The sequence below is a fragment of the Hyperolius riggenbachi genome, chromosome 3 (genome assembly GCF_040937935.1).
Source record: "Hyperolius riggenbachi isolate aHypRig1 chromosome 3, aHypRig1.pri, whole genome shotgun sequence".
In the NCBI taxonomy this organism is placed as follows: Eukaryota; Metazoa; Chordata; class Amphibia; order Anura; family Hyperoliidae; genus Hyperolius; species Hyperolius riggenbachi.
The window spans coordinates 359,032,201-359,048,571 of NC_090648.1; the positions used below are offsets into that span (position 1 = coordinate 359,032,201).

The window sequence follows — 16,371 nt, forward strand, 5'->3', positions numbered from 1 at the left end:
GAACTAACTAATTACAATAATCAATCAGCGATCAGAAGGAAATGGAGTGTGGGTGTGTGTACACTCAGACAGTGAGTGCACGCACGCAGGAGCTAGTAGCCTATGAACACAGTGACTGAGTGTCCTAGACTCCTAGTACAGTAAGAGTAAGTAGTAACAGTAAGTAGAACTAACTAATTACAATAATCAATCAGCGATCAGAAGGAAATAGAGTGTGGGTGGTGTGTGTACACTCAGACAGTGAGTGCACGCATGCAGGAGCTAGTAGCCTATGGACAGTGACTGAGTGTCCTAGACTCCTAGTACAGTAAGAGTAAGTAGTAACAGTAAGTACAACTAACTAATTACGATAATCAATCAGCGATCAGAAGGAAATGGAGTGTGGGTGTGTGTACACTCAGACAGTGAGTGCACGCACGCAGGAGCTAGTAGCCTATGGACAGTGACTGAGTGTCCTAGACTCCTAGTACAGTAAGAGTAAGTAGTAACAGTAAGTACAACTAACTAATTACGATAATCAATCAGCGATCAGAAGGAAATAGAGTGTGTGTTGTGTGTGTACACTCAGACAGTGAGTGCAGTGCGCACACGCAGGAGCTAGTAGCCTATATGAACAGTGACAGTGAGTGTCCCTACGGGTACAGTAAGAGTAAGTAGTAAGTAAGTACAACTAACTAACAATAATCTATCAGTAATCAGAAGGAAATAGAGTATGTGTACACACAGACAGTGAGTGAGTGCACACACGCAGGAGCTAGCTAGTAGCCTATAAACAGTGACAGTCAGTGAGTGTCCTACTCCTAGTACAGTATAACTACAATACTATTAGTAAAGGACAGCAGAAATACTGGTATAGATGAGAGAAATAAACAGAGGACAGCTGCCCACAGAGGCAAGGCCCCCCTGAGGCCTAAACCTGTAAGCTTGCAGCAGCTGCCTGTCTCTAATGTAACACACAAGCTACTAACTAAAATACAATGTCTAAATAACTAACAACAATATAGGTGTGTATAGGAGGTGTATGTGAGCAAAAACGCTAGGTAAATGACCACAATAGAGCTCTTGCTAAGCCAAAGCACAAAGGAGCAACTCTCTCTCTGTACAAGTCTCAGGCAAGCACGGAGAAACGGAACATGGCGGCCGCTATTTATAGGGTAGGGGCTGGCCAGGGTCCCCCTCTGTGATTGGCTGCCGTCAGAGGGCCTGGGAGCCCTCTGATTGGCTCTAAGGACATCAATCTGGGCTATGACGCTATTCGAGCTCGGTACCGAGCTCGAATAGCGCCGGGTTGCTCGAATAGCTCGAATAGTGAATGGGCTATTCGAGTGTACTCGGATAGCCCATTCGAATAGCTCCAGCTATTCGGAGCTCGAATACCGAGCTCGAATAGCTGAAAAAGAGCTCGAATATTCGAGCTACTCGAATATTCGAGCTCTGCTGAGCACCACTACTTAGAAACGATAAATGAAGGTTATTCACAATAATAACGATTAAACATATATTATAGTTTTTTTTAACAAACGTAATTATAAGTGTTACTTTTGAAACAGGGAAGAGTAACGTTTTCACAATTGGCGATTTCATACACATTATTTAATGATTTCTAAATTTGTAAAACATTATTTGTAAACGAAATACAACACAATATTTTTATAAACGGTACTACTGCTTATCGTTTACACCCCGCGCCCTTTTTTCCCCGATGCCCTTTTTTTATGTACGCGGAAGGCAGTGTTGGTGATAGTGGGCCTTGGGTGGTAAAATGCCCAAATCTAGCCATGACTGGAAACATTAGAATCATTTATTTGCTACAAATGCTCTATTCTGAGCATTTGCAGCAAATGCTCAGTGTAGCATTTGCTATACTGGCTATACTTGGAGCACCTATGCCTGGCTATACTGGGAGCACCTATGCCTGGCTATAATGGGTGCACCTGTGCCTAGCTACCTATACTGGGAGCACCTATGCCTAGCTACCTATAATGGGGGTACCTATACTTTGCTAACTGATACTGTGGGCACCTATACCTGGCAAACCTATACTGCAGACACCTATACCTGGGTCCGTTGCGGGGGGTGGGGGGGGGGAGTGGCAAATTTACACCCTGGCTCTGGGTGCGATTTAGCCTAGAAACTGCCCTGTTGATGGCATTGATTACAGACATATTTTAAGCTTCTAAATTCTCCAGTGAGCACTATTGGGGGCCACAATACAGAAAGAACATAACTTCATCACAAACCAGCCCTTATCAGGCGCTCCCCAAAAGTTTTCTGACAGAGAAGAGAACCCAATAAAGAAATAAATAAAATCAGAAGAGTTGTTCAAAGGGAACTTTGGAAAGAGTGAGAAATAGATGAGTGCAGTTGTTTCAAAGGAAACAATAAGTATTGCACTCAATGTACATGGTAACTTCATGGTGTGGGGTTATTTTTCAGCTTATGGCATTGCCAGACTTCATATAAGTTAAGTAAGGATGAATAGAGAAAAACATTGGGAAATACTTGATAAGAATTTGCTGCCATCTACCAGGATCCTGAAGGTGAAACAGGGGTGGCCATTTCAGCAAGACAAGTGTCCCAAACACACACCCAAGGATACACAACTGGATTCAGAAGAAAAAAAAACTATTGCTTTATGTTAACAGAGTGGGCAGCAGTAGCCCCATTTTGTCATTGACTCCAAGGCAGCACCGCAATAACAATTTTCACTTTCTGCTCCTTTACAATTGTGAGGGGTGGACTAGATGGAGCCTGACCAAACCAAATTCAACAAAATGACGGATTGATCAGCCCTGGTCAGTCAATGCTTTTGTCATTGCCCATCACTTACACATATATTCATATTTTGCAAAAAAATATCTGCTCTGAGGATAAAACAAGTTACAGTTTTACAATTGTAATTATATTTTGCAGCCATTATACTGTAGTTTCAAAGCCAATCTCCAGGCAAACTGCATCAGTGAAATATAACCAGTTAAAAGATTTTGAATTTACTGTTCATTTATGACCTCTGGTTAAACTGTATATTTCTTTAGAAAAGTCTTGGTGTAACCGTTGCCGTAGTCGCCACTCCGCTAGTTGAGCAACTTAGAGTACTCCTGGTAAGTTTCCTTCTTCATATAAAAATGACTGAATATATATAGTTGTGTTCAAAATTATAGTTGTGTTCAAAAGTATTCAACCCCCAATGCTGTAAAGGGTTTTAGGGAATTTAGTGTACATTTGTAATTGTGTTCAGAATGAACTCTTACAAGGACATTTTAAAGAACCTAATGCAACTAAAATCGCATCAATTGTTTTTATAATATAGTATTAAATGTTTTTTTTTTTGTGATTTCTTCATTGACACAATTATTCAACCCCTTAAAGACTATCACTCTTAAGAACAGAGGTTCATTCAAGTGTTTTTTCGATCAGGTATTGAAAACACCTGTGGATGTTAACTAGTGATGGGCGAACAGTGTTCGCCACTGTTCGGGTTCGCCCGGATTTTGGCCTGTTCGGGTTCGGTTCGGCACCCCCCGAACACCTCATGGAACCCGAACAGGCCTTCTTTGTTCGGCCGGACACAGCCGTGTCTGGCCGAACATAGCTCCCTATAGGGTCCCAGCATAAAGGGAGAGCATGCCCCGAGCGCGCGGGGGGGGGGGGGGCGGGTCAGAAATGCCCCCCACCCCTCCCAGCTCTCCCTTTTGCCGGTTCCCTATAATGTTAAATTTAAGCCCCCAAAAGTACCTTAGGAGGAGGGCAGGAAGCGGGCAGCCGGAGATGCTAGGCGCTAGTACCATCTGGTACTTCCGCCCTCTCTTGACGCACTTCCTGTTTACATTTGAAGTCGCGTCAAGAGAGCGCAGAAGTACCGCGATGACGCGTACGAGGGTATGTGTCATCATGTAGATGACGCGTACCTTCGTTCGCGTCATCGCGGTACTTCTGCGCTCTCTTGATGCGACTTCAAATGTAAACAGGAAGTGCGTCAAGAGGGGGGGGGGGGAAGTACCAGATGGTACTAGCGCCTAGCATCTCCGGCTGCCCGCTTCCTGCCCTCCTCCTAAGGTACTTTTGGGGGGCTTAAATTTAACATTATAGGGAACCGGCAAAAGGGATAGCTTAGCGGGGAGGGGTGGGGGGCGTTTCCGACTCTCCCCCCCCACGCTCGGGGCATGCTCTCCCTTTATGCTGGGACCCTATAGGGGCCCCAAAGGGACATGTTCGGGTTGGGTTCGGCTCGAACATGCCGAAGATCAGGGGCATGTTCGGCCGAACCACACCGAACCCGAACATCCAGATGTTTGCCCAACACTAATGTTAACGAGCAGCAATCAAGCATAATAAGCACCAATTAGGCAGATTTAAAATGACTGTGATACTCAGCGCCTTCTAGACATTTACTGGTGTGTTTACAACAAACATAGTGAAGTCAAGAGAATGGTCCCGGAAGACAAGAGAAGAGGCGATTTCTCTTCACAGGAAGGGCAATGGCTATAAGAAGAAGATTGCAAAAATGTAAACTACTTAAAGACCGCCCCACGCCAATGGGCGTGGTTGTGGCAGCAGCCCCAAGACCACCTAACGCCAATTGACATCAAGTCCTGGGGCTGGGATTTGCAGGCGATCGGAGATGCTGACTTCGACTGCTGTGCGCTACCTGAAGTGCTAAGTGGAGAAAAGTCCCGGGGTGACTGCTGAGGAACTGAAAATAGATTTGTCAGATGCGGGTATTGAAGTTTCAGCTCAGACAATAAGGCGCACACTGCGTAATGAAGGCCTCCATGCCAGTACTCCCAGGCGCACCCCCTTGCTGTCTCCAAAGAATAAGAAGTCGACTGCAGAATGCCAAAAGTCATGTGGACAAACCACAAAAGCTTTGGGATAGTGTTCTGATGAAACAAAATTAGAACTGTTTGGGCCCATGGATCAACGCTATGTTTGGAGGAGGAAGAACAAGGCCTATGAAGAAAAGAACATTTTGGCGTGGCCATCGCAGTCACCAGACTTAAATCCGATTGAGAACCTCTGATGGGGCTTAAAGAAAGCAGCTGCAGCGCACAAGCCTAAGAATGTGACTGAACTGGAGGCTTTTGCCCATGAAGAATGGGCTAAGATACCCGTAGATCGCTGCAAGACACTTGTGTCAAGCTATGCTTCACGTTTAAAAGCTGTTATAACTGGAAAAGGATGTTGTACTAAGTACTAAGAATGAATGTCACTTGGGGGGTTGAATAAAACGGATAATTATGTGAGCACAGAAAAGACATTTGTGGTTATTTCATTATAAATGTTATGTTATATTTGTCTGACTTACAAGTGCCTCTTTGATTTAATTGTAAACAAGATAACTGAAATGATCAAAAACAATGTCAAACTGGCCAAAACACTCAATTTCAGTGGGGGTTGAATAATTTTGAACACAACTGTATATTAATTGGTAATTTTTCTTTTTCATATTTTTTTTCCCTCATAAAATGCCTTAAAATAAAAACAGCAATAGAGTTGTTTGTTTGCAACAAGAGGTGAGCCAACACCATATGCCTCTGTAAGACATTCTCCTGGGTTTTTTGTGGAAGACAACAGTATATTCTGATAAAATCATCTGAACTGCACAGATAATATTGTGCAATGTATTCATAAATGAAAAAATTCTTGCACATAAAGTCAGAGGGCAGGACTTGGCCATTGTAGGCAGTGCAAACATAAGCAGAGCTAGAAAAATTCACATTAACACCAGTGTTACCTTATGGGCCTCTCCTGAGACCTGGCTTTTTCCTGATGGCACACTGACTCATGGAAAAGAGATGTTAAACTTCTATTTTAGGTTGGCCATTGTTCCCCTCTCCTTCTAGCCATAGCATCTACGGTAAACAATAGGAAGAACTTTTCAATAAAACATGTCCAGCTACAGACCAGCAAAATTAGGAAAGGAAAGAGGATTATTACAGGCTTTGTTTTTTACAGTGACAAGTTATAAATAGGTTGCGCGCATGCACACTCAAAGACACACTTTTTAAAGTACACCCACAACCACCCAAGAAAAGGGGCTCTGGTACCCAGAATGAGATGTGTGTTCAATGCTGCTGCAAATACCCTATAGACTGCTCCATATTGTGCAATTCAAATAGCACTGGGCAATGGGCATTACCACTATGCAGCAATGCCAAACCAGTGCTGAACAAGTATGAGGCTGAAACCCACTAGAGCGATTTTTTGAGCGTTTAGAGAGCGATTCAAAGCACTATCGATTTCCCTAAACGGTCAGCTAATGTTAATGGATGGGCCAAATTCCACTGGAGCGATTTCAATTAGCAAAATTGCAAATGCAGGAGTTGCAGCATTGTTTAGGCGTTAGCGTTTCTGCAATGTAAAGTATATAAAACGCTGGTGTAATAGCTCATGAATCGCTACACAGAGCGATTTTGCTAGCGTTTTTAAATTACTGCACACTGTAAATATTAAAATTAATTGAGAGGACCAATCATAATTAAAAAAGCTAAATCGCAAATCGCAGGCAAAACGCTTACACTTTAAAATCGCTACCAAAAAAGCCTGAAATCACTTTCAAAATGCTCATTAAAAACACTAGCGATTGCGATTGGTGATAGTGCGTTGTAGTGGGTTCCAGGCCTGACTCTGCATAAGCTTAGGTGTGACAGGCAGTAATGGCCACTATAGTTAAAGACAGGCAGTAATGGCCACTATAGCTGAATACCTAAATGCAAGGTGAGCTTGTTGTCTTACTGACAAACGAGACTCCAAGATTGAGGATTCAAAGTAATTAAAGAGGCTTGTTACAATAAAGGGTAGATCTCACAGTAAAGGCCGTTCATGTCTATAAAGAGAAGTGTATAGGCAGCTCCAGTGTTTTCTACCAATGTGCTTCTTTGCTGGGTATTACACTGGATGAATAAAGGACAGCTTGGGTTGGCATATAACAATGTGACAAATGAGGTCATGGTGTGCAAAGACCCAGCCTCTATGGGTGGCACACTTAGAACATCTGTCGTCATATGAGAGGATGGGCTCGGCTACACCTGTGCACATGGAAGTGCTAGCTGAGTGCTGCCACTGCAGATGCCATTGCAAATCACACACACGTGGTCAAGATAGCCACACCTACATGTTTCTCATGTTGCAGTGTTCTTCCCAGTCCTCTTCCCACTGTGGATAGGCGTCTGGAGTGAATGCCTCTCCATGTGCTAGGGCCTTCACGTGATCAAACGCAACAGAGTCTGGTAACTCATGCAGATGTGCTTTTTTAGAGGCTTATTTTTTGCACTTCACATTTGCCAATATTTTGACATTAGTATGAGGTCATTGGGGAAGTATTTTACACTCACACATCCTTGTGGTGCACTTGTAACACTATTTATATGCTTCACATGAATAGCTGAAAAACAAATGTCAGCTGTGCTTTCTATTTATTATTGCAAATAGAATGTAAAACATGAAGGAGGAGTGCTAATCACTACTGAAATGCTTGTGTTATACTGGTGGCATCCCAACTACCACTGATCTTGCTCTCATTTAAATGGTTTGATGGAGTGCTGTTCTTCTTGCCTATACCACGGTGTCCTGCATGATGGGGACATAAATCATTTTCACTTGTTTTGTGTCATTTTCTTGATTACAGGATTCTTTAATGGTGTTTAATTACATTTGTTCAAACAGTAAAAGGGCAGTAAAGCAAGTAAGAGTAGAAACCTCCATTCATTCCCTCAAGAAACATTTACTTTAATTGTGTCTCACATCTCGGTTTACAGTGTTGGAAGTTATTTACCATTTGATGATCATAGAGCAAGTTGTGTATAACAATTCAGGTGAAATACTTACACATATACAGTATACTAATGTTTTTTTTTTTGCATTTATCACAGGATAAAGCTGGCCTCTCCAAAGAGCTTATGAAAACTCTTTGTGGTCTGGTACGACTTCCTTTTATTCATTTTTTAGTTGTTATACTGCTCATGGGTTGTTGCACATTGCACATTTGAATATAACCTGGTAAAATGAACATACTCTGATGTATAATGATCAATTATAGTAATAAGTACTAGACTCCTCTTAGAATATAGTATGCAATGACATGTGTGGGTGAGAAAACTTGCTAAAGCCTTTTACAAATGTATGAGGCATGTCACCCATTGGAGATCGGAGCCAATTCCCCCCCCCATCCCCCCCCCCCCCCAATCCCGGAAATATTGTGGGGCTGACACTATACAGGTATGTACAGGCTAGCGACATTCTGTTGCTGGGGGGGGGGGGGGGGGTTGAGGGGCTGATGGAGCAGTGTGTGAGGAGAGCAATGCTCTCGGCCAGTAAAGAGCCAAATTGATCCACCGGCCAGGCGGATTGCTGGTAGAGGCACCTGGTGGCATTGGGGGATGCTTAACTCATGCTTAACTCATGCCAGACTCTAGGCAGAAGTAGTCATCATCAGCCCCCCTGGCTGAGTTTCATCTACTGTGTGTATGAAGTTTAAAGTGGATCTGAACTCTTGCACAGAAGGAAAACAGATGAATCCACCCTTTATAGATTTAGAAAGTATAGCCTGTCTAATCCCCAATCTGTGACTGATCACAGATCCCTCAGCTGTGTCAGCTTACAAATTTTAGCAGAGCAGCTAATTTGTAAGCACATGATGTTAATCCTGTGTCTGCTTCCATGAAAACAGGAAGTAGAAACACTGCCTTTTTATTGCAGGATTTGTATCGGCTGTAACAAAAATGTTTTTCCTCTAGGGCTCTTTCACAGTGCGACGTTAAAGTCGCACGTTACAACAACAACATGTAACGCACAATAACTTACAGCAATGAAAAATCAATGGGCTGTTCACAGTGCAGATGTTACGTTGGTGTCTAACGCTGCACGTTAAATGAAAGTGCTGCATGGTGTGCGTTATACACGTTTTTAGCTGCGTTAGACTGTTTGCACATGCTCAGTAATGTTTTTTTTTCATTTTCGTTCTATCACTGTGCGATGAAAACGGCGCACCAAACGCAGGCCTAAATAACGTCCAAGTTATAGTCTTTCAATGTGTTGCATTAGGAGCACGTTATGCAACCTTAACGTTGCATCAAACGCAACATCTTACTTTGTAAGAGGCCTAAAGGTTATTATGCTGTTGCTTATCTTTTAGAGCAGATAGGAATTTCTGAGTTCAGGTCTGCTTTAACAGCAGTCTATTTCAGCCATGCACACACCTCACAATCAACCATTTTAAGAACACCCATTTGACATGGTCATGCTCAAGAAATAATATGTACTCTGGTTGAAAAGCTAGCACCTTTTGCAGAATTTCGTTCACATGTATTTTACAATGCACCGTACTGAAGCATGGCAAGAAAATGCCACCTGTTTTTTTGTCATACATGGGACATATTTTATAAATGTATTATTTAAATATCATCAGCAAAAGGAAAAGAATGTCTATATTTTTGTACAGGTCAGGATAGTGTTTCCACTGAACTTAATTCAACTCGTGAATTACACTACCATTGTAATGATCTGCTCTGCTGTCTCCACAGGCAGACAGCTTTTTGACCATTTTGTAGCTCTGAGCGCTGCGGGTCCCTGGAAAAGAGACCTTTCTCCACTCTGCAAGCTGCAGAGTTGCTGTTCTGGGGAGGAATTTGCATCCACTTGTCATGCAAATTGCTTAGCTGCTTCCTCTGATGGCTTGCAGTATAAAAAACATTTCTTCCCAGAATTCCTTGCTGGTCATGATGGTTTGTTCCTGCTAACTTGCCTGGAAGTCTCAGCCCTCTGCTCATAGTAGGCTATTATTGCTAGCTTAGAGTAGTTTCCCTTAGGGAGTGCTCCTTGCATTCCTTCTAGCACAGTCAGGTTGTATTATCTGTTTTGCCTTGTACTGTCTATCTGTTGCGATTGTCTTGTCGCCAGCGGCGGTCGACAGGAAATTGTTCTGTCTGTTTGGATCGCATTCGCCCTGGCGGTAGTGGCGGTGGTTCCTTCTGTATTCTGCCTTAGGGGTGCAAGCCAGAGCAGCGGTTGCTACTGGTAGCCCCATCTGTTTGTCTGTCTGGATCGCATCCGTCCTAGTGGTAGTGGCGGTGGTTCCTTCTGTACTCTGTCTGGGAGTGTAGGCCAGAGCTGCGGTTGCTACTGGTTACTCCTTCTGTCTGTCTGGTCTGGAACGAACGCTTGCTGTAGGCTCGGTGAGGTAACCGTTTAGCAAGCGTTCACGTTCTCTATTCATTTTCGGGTTACTTTGGTTAGTTAGGGTTGGCGTGTTTTGTCTCTGTTGCGCTTTTCATGCGGAGACCGCGCCATTAGCGTGCTTTGTCGCTTTTGCACTTTTCGTGCGGCGACCGCGCTTAGCGAGTGCGTTTGTTATTTTCCTTGGCATTCTGATCATTATTTGCTGTGTTTTTTTTGCTACACTTGTGCTCTGTCTTACTCGGTCTTGTGTCACTGTTGGCAATCTTGCGATTGCGTTCCCACTGATGTGTGTTCCCCGTCTCCAGGTGGTGAGTAGATTGGTGGACACACATACATTCTGTCTCTGTGCTCACTTTCTCTCTACAGGCTGGGTTCTGTCATTTTTATACGCTTGTGGAGGACTTCCGCAGTGTCAGCGCACATCTTGTGCGCTGACCATGGAGATAATTCCGCAATCGTTACAACCATACTTCCGAAGGGATGTCAACTGACCTAAATGTCACTTAAAAAAAGGGAAGGAAGGGGGGGGGGGGGGGGGGGGCGATAGCTTAGGAACTGAAATGTCCAGTTTTTAACAGCTTTTTCTTACATTGAAAGTGATGTGGTTGATACTGTGCCCCTGTGAGGGAAAGGGGGCATACATCTGGGCACCAATCCTTGTGGGTGAGTAAAGGGATATTCTGCCGGTCAACTTTTTCTTGGGTGCATCTGGATTTAGTGTAGTTGGATTCAGAATGGCTATAGCCAGAATATCTTTTATTTTGGTATCAAAGGCTTTCTTTTTATTATTTTTTTACTTGCACTAGCATCTTCAATTGCACTGTACAAAGTACAAAACAGACAACAATGGGGAGCATAGATATGTTGCTGAATGTCCTGATTGTATTGTGTGTTGAACTTCAAATAGAAGTATAAATACATAGTTGATGTGTGGTTTAAAATCTGTCCACTACTTATACATGTTTATTTAATAAAGTACAACAGAAACCGGAAACAGTGGAGTGAGCACCACCCCTTGTGCCCACCCAGTCCATGCATCCTGCACTGCACTCACAATTATTGGGCCAGCTGCACTGAATTAATCTGATTCTGGCTTAATTGAAATACAGTATTTGTTTCTGTTTTACAGTTAAAGAATGCCCTCAGCCCAAACTGTATCCCTGAAATTTTGGCGGTAAGTAAGACTTTAAGTTCCTTATTATTATACTGTATTTGTTTACTACTACTACTACTGTTACTACTACTAGCCATCATCTTATATAAAATACCGGCTACAGCTGGGACACTGGAAAAATAGAAAGATCAGCGACAGCTGGGGGTGCTCAGAAGCATGACAATTCTGCTACAATGTAGTAGAACTTTTGGTGGGGTAAGAAAGAGCTGGAGCACTAGGTTACGGTTATTGGTGGAGCAGCTAAAGTGTTAAGCATTGTGTTAGGTGTAAAGAGGGGAGGGTTAGCATAAGAATAAGAGTACAGTCAGGGATAATAGAATATTGGTATACCGTATATACTCGCAAGCAAGCCGAATTTTTGACCCCCCAAAAGTGGGCCAAAAGTTGGGGGGTCGGCTTGCTTGCGAGTCATGTGTGGGTGGGTGGGTGGATAGGTGCTGTCCCACCCCGCTCCCCCCACGGCCACCGCTGCTATTACCTTAGGCGGCGCCGCTTCCTCTATCCCCGTCCTCCTCCGGTAACTCATTCACAGCAGCGCGCCCCCCGCTGCTGTGATGACGCAGGAAACCATAGAGAGCGGTTCCCATAGTAACGGCATCGCGCTACAGGAAGCCGCTCTCTATGGTTTCCTCGTCATCACAGCAGCGAGAGGCGCGCTGCTGTGAATGAGTTACCGGAGGAGGACGGGGATAGAGGAAGCGGCGCCGCCTAAGGTAATAGCAGCAGCAGCGGCCGCAGGGGGAGCGGGGAGGGACAGCACCCACCCACCCATACTGGGGCACTATGCTAGCTATATGGGGCACTATGCTAGCTATATGGGGCACTATGCAAGCTATACTGGGGCACTATGCAAGCTATACTGGGGGCACTATACTAGCTATACTGGGGGCACTATACTAGCTATAATGGGGCACTATACTAGCTATACTGGGGGCACTATACTAGCTATAATGGGGCACTATACTAGCTATAATGGGGCACTATACTGAGCACTATACTAGCTAAACTGGGGCACTTCACTAGCTATACTGAGCACTATACTAGCTATAATGAGCACTATACTAGCTATACTGAGCACTATACTAGCTATACTGAGCACTATACTAGCTATACTGAGCACTATACTAGCTATACTGAGCACTATACTAGCTATACTGAGCACTATACTAGCTATATTGAGCACTATACTAGCTATACTGAGCACTATACTAGCTATACTGGGGCATTTTACTTGCTATACTGAGCACTACCTACCTATACTGGGCACTATACTAGCTATACTGGGACATACTGGGGGGATCACGCGGCCAGCGTTTCCTACCCCCGGCTTACATGAGGGTCAATAATTTTTTCCTGTTTTTTGGGGTAAAAGTGGGGGGGTCGGCTTACATGCGGGTCAGCTTGCTTGCGAGTATATACGGTACTTGACAATATTCTACCACTGGGGATGGTAGAATATTGTTAAAATTACAGATATTTTAATATCGGTTTTACCACATGCCCATGTTACCAGGTGTCTTTATTAAATGTACACAGCTGCACATAGAGGTTGCAGATGGAACGGGCTGGTTCTGCAAATGGGGAGGCTGCTGGACATGGAGAGGTTTCTGAACATGCAGAGGGTATGGGGAAGCAATGGAGGAGAAGAACCATTATGAGAAAGTTGGCCAGAAAGGAAGAAGTGTATAACAAGCTGTGTGCTTACCATGGTAATATTTTACAATCCTAGATGCTACAATGCTAGTTCTCATTTAGGTTTTGTGCAATTCCATGGCAATCTATTTCTTTGTTAAGGTAAACTTGTAAACCATACACATAAATGAGCACAAAGACTCACCTATCAGTTATTTTGTATGTACCCAGCAGTTCCCTGACTGGCTCCCTTAAAGATGCTTTCTTTTTTGAACAAATGATTTTTTTCTTTAGTTCCATATACTAGCAGACTGCTTGACTCTATGGATGCCCTATGGAGTCTGCAGTCAATGTTTATAGGTTATCCAGTGTTTGACGCTCTTAACGCAGAAAAGCATTTTTAATTACAATGTGCTTTACCATATTTTGCATTTTTGTTTGGGGTTGCTGTACTAAGCTAAGTCCTGATCGAAAGGGACCTTACGCAGTCATTAAAAATGAAATTGTGACTTACCTGGGGCTTCTTCCAGCCCACCATAGGCCTGAAGGTCCCCCGTTGTCCTCTTTTCTCCTCTCATTCCTGGCTGGTGGCTCCGTTATTGTATAACTTCGGCCTGAAGTCATCAGGGCTGCTTCCTGCTTTTCCTATACGCGCCATCATGCCGGCCGGTGACGTGTCATTGCCAGCCATGTGAGAGTCCTGCGCATGTGCAAAGTTGTACAATAAAGCCGGGACCAGGAGAGGAGACAGGACGCTGCCTGGGGGACCTCACGGCCTACGGTGGGCTGGAGGAAGCTTTGTTGCCAGTCTTGATTCATACTCTTCAAATTGCCGTTCTCTGTTGTATTAAATTTTAAAAGTCTATTTGCAGCCAACTGATCTTCTCTTTGATAGTGTTCTTTATGTCGCATGTGTATGGGTAGGGCAGTCATGGATAATTAACAGAATTAATTCTTTGGTAGAACCTGCCACTGAATGTTTCTTTCATTACATCATGCTGTGCTCTTCAGCTCAGAATTGCACACAGAAGCACAGTTCCTTTCATTTCTGAGAGTTCCCAGGTATCACTGACAACTCTACAGACTATTCCAATCAGAGCGGTCTCTAAAGTTTTTACTGCCTGGCATGGTCCATGCCATGGGGCAAAAGACAATGGTTTAAGGAGTCCTGGTAGGAGAGAGGCAATATTCTACTCTTTTGTTTTTACTTGTTGAGTAGAAACTAGTGGTCCTGAAGACAGCTCTATGGCATACCGCATACATGCAAAAAGGCGCCAGGAGATTTGGGTGCAGAGTGAAGCTGAAAAAACCCTCCAACCAGCCATGGACTCAGATATAAGATACAATTTGGCTGCCACCTATTCTGGTGGCTGAATTGCACTTTTTTTGTAATTTTTTGTAATTGATCTTAGTCTTTTGCTGGCACCCAAATCACCTTCTGAGCACCGCTAAAGCAATAATTCACATTAGTCTATGGTGGAGCCGTCCAGCGCCCTTTTTGCCTATCTTGCTAAGGCATTGCATCTCACTGGAAAATCGCAAAGCATTGCCTCTGCAACACTCACTTTGCTTGATTGGTCTGATTTTCCATTAACTCTTGTGCGGTGAGAGGAGAGAAAAAAACAACTTGCTCCAAGTGAATCTTATCTCTTGGAATTGGATAGGGCTCCTGGAGAGACATTATAGTTGCAGGAAGAATAAGCATTTCTCAAGGTGGGTACCTTAGAGGTTTCCCCTTAGTTCAGATGTATGTGTGTGTGTGTGTGTGTATGTTATAGTGTGTGTGTGTGTGTGTGTGTGTGTGTGTGTGTGTGTGTGTGTGTGTGTGTGTGTGTGTGTTATAGTGTGTGTTATAGTGTGTGTGTTATAGTGTGTGTGTGTGTGTGTGTGTTATAGTGTGTGTGTGTGTGTGTGTGTATGTTATAGTGTGTGTGTGTGTGTGTGTGTATGTTATAGTGTGTGTGTGTGTGTATGTTATAGTGTGTGTGTGTGTGTGTGTGTGTGTGTGTGTGTGTGTGTGTGTGTGTGTGTGTTATAGTGTGTGTGTGTGTGTGTGTGTGTGTGTGTGTGTGTGTGTGTGTGTGTGTATATGTTATAGTGTGTGTGTGTGTGTGTGTATGTTATAGTGTGTGTGTGTGTGTGTGTGTGTGTGTTATAGTGTGTGTATGTATGTTATAGTGTGTGTGTATGTTATAGTGTGTGTGTGTGTGTGTGTGTGTGTGTGTGTGTGTGTGTGTGTGTGTGTGTGTTATAGTGTGTGTGTGTGTGTTATAGTGTGTGTATGTATGTTATAGTGTGTGTATGTATGTTATAGTGTGTGTGTATGTTATAGTGTGTGTGTGTGTTATAGTGTGTGTGTGTGTTATAGTGTGTGTGTGTGTTATAGTGTGTGTGTGTGTTATAGTGTGTGTGTGTGTGTGTTATAGTGTGTGTATGTATGTTATAGTGTGTGTGTATGTTATAGTGTGTGTGTGTGTGTGTGTGTGTGTGTGTGTGTGTGTGTGTGTATGTTATAGTGTGCGTATGTATGTTATAGTGTGTGTGTATGTTATAGTGTGTGTGTATGTTATAGTGTGTGTGTATGTTATAGTGTGTGTATGTTATAGTGCGTGTATGTTATAGTATGTGTATGTTATAGTGTGTGTATGTTATAGTGTGTGTATGTTATAGTGTGTGTGTGTGTGTGTGTGTGTGTGTGTGTGTGTGTGTGTATGTATGTTATAGTGTGTGTATGTTATAGTGTGTGTGTGTGAGTGTGGTGTTTTCATGAGCATGTAAGGGCATAGAAATGAAAAATGTCACCACAAGCCTGTTTTTCCCCCCCTTCTTCCGCTTTCTAGACTGATTTGGCAACACTGATCGTAGACCTAAAGGTATCTGGATGTAAGGTAAGGAAGCACATTATTATATACACAATTATATCAAATTATATTGTGTATATTTTATATATCAATGGCTTTGTCTGAAGATCATCAAGCATTAAAGTAGACTTGAAATAAGCTAACTGTAGAGTTTGCCACAATTCCACAAAGTTAGTAAATTTCCTGACAAACCAAGTTATAGGTGTTTACTGAAGTTCAGGTAGTCACTATAATCTTTAATTTAGCACACTTTTGTTCAGTTGTTTTCAATTGTGAGCACAAAAATTATCTAATACTATTAAGGCCTAATTTAAAACTGCTAGCATCGTAGCTGGATGCTGTCTTTTTCTCACGGTGGTTGCCCAAGCACAGCAGAAGACAATAGGGATCAGAAAATCTTGAATTTTCACCAGTTATTTTAGCATTAAAATGTAAGTTTTCACCTGAAGGCAAGTTGTGTAAATATGCTGGAATTATGCACAGTTTAAATGAGATTTTTTCAGGCCTAGTCACTTTAATGCATGAAAA

General features: G+C 43.1%; 1 protein-coding gene across 3 annotated transcripts in view; it reads left to right on the forward strand.

Annotated features, from left to right (window-relative positions):
- Positions 1-16,371, forward strand: part of LOC137561541 (ranaspumin-like) — a 123,378-nt gene that overhangs the window by 45,884 nt on the left and 61,123 nt on the right. For all 3 annotated transcript variants that reach the window (XM_068272855.1, XM_068272856.1, XM_068272854.1), the window contains exons 6-9: positions 3,036-3,101; positions 7,872-7,919; positions 11,306-11,350; positions 15,823-15,870. In XM_068272855.1, coding sequence (XP_068128956.1) covers positions 3,036-3,101; positions 7,872-7,919; positions 11,306-11,350; positions 15,823-15,870 — 207 coding nt within the window. The remainder of the gene's footprint in view (positions 1-3,035; positions 3,102-7,871; positions 7,920-11,305; positions 11,351-15,822; positions 15,871-16,371) is intronic.